At 34.7% G+C, this 6000-nt stretch overlaps 1 protein-coding gene across 8 annotated transcripts in view; it reads left to right on the forward strand.

Annotated features, from left to right (window-relative positions):
* CADPS2 (calcium dependent secretion activator 2) overlaps positions 1–5759 on the forward strand; it is a 579466-nt gene extending 573707 nt beyond the window's left edge. For all 8 annotated transcript variants that reach the window (XM_064373922.1, XM_064373927.1, XM_064373929.1 and 5 more), the window contains one exon: positions 3867–5759. In XM_064373922.1, coding sequence (XP_064229992.1) covers positions 3867–4040 — 174 coding nt within the window. In that variant the 3' untranslated portion in view covers positions 4041–5759. The remainder of the gene's footprint in view (positions 1–3866) is intronic.
* The last annotated feature ends 241 nt before the right edge of the window (positions 5760–6000 follow it).

Here is a 6000-nt window from a genome sequence, read left to right on the forward strand (position 1 = left end):
CATATCAATGGAGAAAATACCTTTGATCCAGAACACTTCTTATTAGGTGTTATTTATTTTACAAAAAATCTGAAAGGACAATATGATAGGTTTATAATTGGCTTAGTTCTCCATTGTTTCTTGTTTCTATAAACATGACTTGAAGAGCTTTCACATAAAGATTGTTTTCCAAAAAAGAGAATCAGAATAATATACTTGCCTTCTAAATATATGTGTGTGTGTGTGTGTGTGTGTGTATAGATATATACAGTTGCACTCTATATGGTGATTAATATTAGGATTAGCTGTTTATACTTCTGATAAACCATATTTTCAAGCTAATGCCTACTGTGTTCAGGATGTCAGAAGTTACATATTCAGCCATCTGGTGTTAGCTGATAGATTTAATTTAAGATCTTTGTTTTTAGAATAAAAATCTCCATATTAGCCCATAATTTGTTTCTTTAAAAGTTATTACTCACATTCACATATCTTTATAGTTAAAGATCAAGCAAGAGTGAAATTTTTCCATTTTATTGAGGTATAATTGGAAAGTAAAAATTTTTATATACTTAGGATATAGTGTGACTTAATAATGTATACTTGAAATTTGCTAATAGATAAGTATTCTCACCAGTCAATATTTTACCATAAGAGAACAAAAATTTTATGAATTATATAGTGACATTTCCATTGTACTGTAAGCCAGTGAGTATATCTTCTTTTAATATATTTTTCCTAATGATATTCAATAGTTGACCAATAAATATGAAATTAAATATCATGAATATGTTTGATTTTCCATGCTTTACTTTTTACAGGCAAGTCTCCAGGCTCAGCCAATGTGTTCTTGGGCTGATACATTTAATCAAGTCATAGGGCTCTATTTAATAATTAAAAACGATTATTTTCACAATAAAAATCAAAGTGATTCAATAATTTAATGTTCTAATTGTTTTTCTCTACTTTGAATATAAACAGACTTTAGGCAATTTTATACACAGATTCATTATTCTTCAGAACTTACATGGTTTTGCTCATAATGATCATTTCCTAATGAATTTAAGAAGCTATTGAATAACACATGTAGAGGATTGTGAAGACCCATAACCAGACTTTCCTTCCATCCAGATGACCCAGACTTGGCCTGAGTGGTACAGCAGAGTAGTGTCTCCTACTCAGGACTCAAACTACTTGACTCCAGCAGTCTAGTCCTTACTACTCACAGGAATTGCCATTCTTCTATGCCTGTGGAGACCTAGATGCCATCAAAACTTACATATGCTTTTTTTTTGGTCTTTTTGTTTTTTTCCTTTTTGTGGAGAACAGGGTCTTGCTATATCACCCAGGCAGGTCTTGAACTCCTGGGCCCAAGCTATCCTCCCGCCTCTGCCTCCCTAAGAGCTGTGATTACAGGCATGAGCTACAGCACCCAGCCCAAAACTTATATAATAGCCAGCTTTACCCTAAGCAAAGATACTTACACACTAATTGATACATTCATGTTGCCCACTAAGAAAAAAACAAATCCCAGTAAGAGTTACACAAAAAATTAAAGACTGAAATAATTTGTTAAGTTTTCACATCAGAATGGTTTATTTAAGGAGAGGGAAAGTAAAACCGTCAAATAATCAAAATGATTGTTATATTTGTGTTCTCCATAATGGCCGCATGACATTAAATGCAGTTAACATAAATCACCTGCTCCTTTTTCTAGGTGAGAAAAAGTGAACAAAACCCTGTGGCAGGCATTTGTCTTAAGTAAGGGCCAACCAAACCTTCGTCGAAACCACAGAGAATGTCCAAGTGTCAATAACATTGTATGAATTCTAAATAGAAAGAGATTGCAAAGATGTCTCTCTAGTACCTCACCCAACTGGTTATTGCTTACTAATTGAGTAAGAAAGTAGTCTTAATTGTATATAAATTGGAAAGCCTTCAGAACTGCAGATCCACAATTCAGATCTGTTCTGGCCAGCTTATTGGTAATTAAGCTAAGTCAAAGAAAAATCATTCCAGTAAAATAAAGTTGAACTCACAAACTCAGTATATAATTGTCAGTGGAACAATAATGCTTTATATTAGATGCATCATCTGTAGATGAATATTTTATGCTTGACATTTTTAATCTAATTACAAAAGAGTTATAGGAATAAACACAAATCTCTGTGGTAATAATGACATTTATATCAGTTTCCAGATTATCTAGACAAAACTTACCTTTCAGAGTAATCTCACTGGTTCTGATGCAAATTATCATGAGTTTTGGTGTAAGAGAGTACCTTAGTCATAATAATTTATGACTTACAATGTTCTTATTATGACAAAATCATACCCCACAAAATGAAATATATTCATTTGCTGTTTCCCCATTTAACTAACTCTGAACTTTTTCTCCTACTTTAAAAATCAATAATAAAATACCAGTTATGTTTAGCTGCAGAAAATTATATGTGAAGAAAATCGCACTTTAAAAAGTGAACATAGCTGGGCACAGTGGCTCATGCCTGTAATGCCAGCATTTTGGGAGGCCGAGGTGGGCAGATCACCTGAGGTCATGAGCTTGAGATGTGTCTGGCCAACATGGTGAAACCCCATCTCTACTAAAAATACAAAACTTAGCTGGGCGTGCTGGTACGCGCCTATAATCCCAGGACCTCGGGAGGCTGAGGTGGAGAATCACTTGAACTGAGGAGGCTGCAGTGAGCCAAGATCATGCCACTGCACTCCAGCTTGGGTGACACAGCAAGACTCCATTTCAAAAAAGAAAAGAAAAAAGTGAACATGGCCAGACACAGTGGCTCGGGCCTGTAGTCCCAGCACTTTGGGAGACTGAGATGTGAAGATCATAGGAGGCCAGGGGTTCAAGAGCAGCCTAGGCCGCATGGCAAGACCTTGTCTCTACAAAAAAATTTAAAAGTTAGCCAAGTATGGTGGCACATACCTGTGGTCCCAGCTAAGGTGGCAGGATTGCTTCAGCCTGGGAAGTCAAAGCTGCAATAAGCAATGATCACACTACTGTTTTCCAGCCTGGGTAACAGACTGAGACCCTATCTTAATCAACCAATGTAAACATAAGGGAAAGTTTATAGATTAATATTTTAAGTGCCACAGAAAAATGGCATTGGGTTTTGTTGTTTCGAACATCATTATAGAAACAATAACATGGTATTCTATTTTTGATATACACAAAATTTTAATGTATTGTTTTAAGAAAAAAAAAAGTAAATACTTGTTTTACTGTCCCATCTATGGAAGCTTTATACCAGAATTTGGTACTTCACATCCCAAGGGAATTTCAGAAGAAAAGGGCAAAATTCATACCAACATTTAGATGTACATGAATTTTTACCCAGTAGTACATGTAAATAAATTTTATAATTCACTGAAATACTGAAAATCTGAACCGCTTTTACCGATAATAGGATTAATCCTCTTCCTCCACACAACTGCCCCCAAAAATTAATGCATTTTATAAAATAAAATGTATTTTTCAGTATTAAAGGAAAGTCCCCTCAATTAAAAAAAATAAAACTAAGAATTTCTTCATATTAAAAACTTACATAGGTACATATTTTATTTTTGCTATAGGTTATTCAAAAGGTAAATTGTGTGCAATTAGTAATGGTTTGAGGGGAAAGCAAATTCGTCATCTGATAGTCACAACATTTTGATCTATTTATAGTAATTGTTGTTTGAATAGCAATAGCCAAAGTCTGCCATTCCATTTACTCCCCAGAAATACACCAAGAAGATGATTGGCATGGGCAGCCACATGAACCTGTCAGTGGACTCCCAAGATCATTTTTGAAATGCTAGCTGATTTTATATCTATCTACATACATATAAACTAAGTTATCTAAGCAAATTTTATCTTCTTTCTTCAGAAAACCTACAGGGACTTCCGATTGCAGGGTGTATTGGAAGGAACACTGAACAGTAAAACTTATGATACTGTGCACAGACGTTTAACAGTAGAGGAGGCCACAGCCTCTGTTTCAGAAGGAGGGGGACTTCAGGGCATTACTATGAAAGACAGTGATGAAGAAGAAGAAGGCTGATAACACACAGCTTTGCAGAAGGAAGGAAGACCTTGGTTGACATTATTTTTTATTTTTATTTTTTTAACCTTGTCCTTGTAATTACATTCATTGCTTGTTTAGGCCAAATAAAACTGCTTGTATTTAAAAAGTAAAACTGAATGTAGAGTACAAGGGAAAATGCCAAGTGTTTTGTTTTCTTTTGTTCTGTTTTGTTTGGAGAAGAGCATCCTCTTTTGTGTAGCTTGACCTAAAAATGAACCTTGGCTCTGCTTATGATTGGAATATGAACTTTTTTTAAAAAGAAGATTTGAGCATTTTTCTGTAATCACATCAAAATGATGTTTTCTGTGTAAAATGAGATACATATTTCTCATAATGCAGCATTGTGAGAAGTCACTTCCAATCACTGCACCAACTCTATCGTATCTTGTTAAAATGTTGTGTACCTTACAAAGTATAATTTATGTGCCAGGTTTGTTTTGTACTTAATTTGCCATTGTTGTGACGTATATAAAATCTTTAATCTTGGTTCTTAGTACTTTGAATTGGCCTACAGGTATATTCCTGGGCTGAAAGGATTGCCAAACCCAAATATAGACTAGATTATCCAATGGGTTTGTGTCTTTGTTCCATTCTCAACATTTCTTCTTTCAACTATAATCCCCAGATGTGGGGTAGCAAGTGTGCTTCTGTCAAGATACCATATTCTCCTACTCCTAAGTATAACAGCTTGCAGGCAATAAAAATCTATTTGGTCATAACTACTTCTGTATTTATTAGAATTGTATAGAGTAAATGCAGTAAAAGATGTTTGCAGTGTTTCAAACATCCCAACTATCTGACTCTGTGTTTTTGTTTCTTGTAATTTTTGTAATATTTTATTTTACTTTTAATCAAATGAGTAAAAAGATAGTAACACTGCACTTTGTACCTAATAGGCACACACATTGTTAAAAGAATTACTATGACAGCTTATTTCCACAGCAGAGGAAATGTATATTTCATACTCACGTATTATTAGTTAATATTAGTAATCAGTGTTAACTAATAATTAGTAATATTAGTAAGGTTAACTAGTATTTGGCATTAGTAGTGGTTGTTCCCGCAAAATATTTTCTTGCTAGGATTTTGAGAGATAATTGTATTATGTTTTGTAAGTTCTCTATGAATTATTTTTGTAATATTTCCTAAAATATATTGGCAGATTGTGTTGCATGTATTAATAAGTAATTTTTAAATGAAGTCAGTTAATGCAAAATAAGTGGAGGTATCCCTGAATTTATGAAAATGTTTGTTCTGAAACTTTAGAAATGAAGCAACGTGGACCTCCAGATTCGTTCTCCCATGGTGTAATAAGTGGTCACTAGGTACCTAGACTGGGCTTAAAAAATCTGTTTAATCCACAGTTACTATTTAGCATTGTTTTGGCTCATTTTCTGGGCTCTAGGGGTAAGATAACAAACATAAGGAAATTTTTTCCTTTTTCCTGGATTAGAGACTCTACCAACTAATATTTCTGAAAGGCTGTTTGTCTGTGAATGTTCTCCCTCCTTTTCTTCTCTATCCACACACTGAATACCCTTTTCTCCAAACCCTCAAATGTGCAGTCACACTATCCCAAACTCTCCAGTGGCACCCTCCTCCAGCTTGCTGTTCCACCACAGATTGCTCTGTGCTTGGTAATTACCCACGCTTCTTTTTCTTTCAATAAAATGTCCATGTCCTTGATATAATTCATCTCCAAATAATGGATCTATTTTGTCCTGCAGTGTGACTAACTGATGACCTCAACTGTATTAAAAGTCTTCCTTTTTTAAAGGAAAGTGTATTTACTCTAAGAAATAATAGCTGACAGAATTAAGAAATGAAGAACAGATGGTACAGGGGAAGGTATTTGGGCCTGGAGGTTCTTGCTGCTGACCTGGCCTGTTTAACCCATCCACTGGCCCACTTGGCTGGTCAGCCCCTTTGAGGTTCT

This window comes from Aotus nancymaae, unplaced genomic scaffold, assembly GCF_030222135.1.
Source record: "Aotus nancymaae isolate 86718 unplaced genomic scaffold, 86718_ANA_hifiasm-v0.15.2.pri h1tg000002l, whole genome shotgun sequence".
NCBI classification, from domain to species: domain Eukaryota; kingdom Metazoa; phylum Chordata; class Mammalia; order Primates; family Aotidae; genus Aotus; species Aotus nancymaae.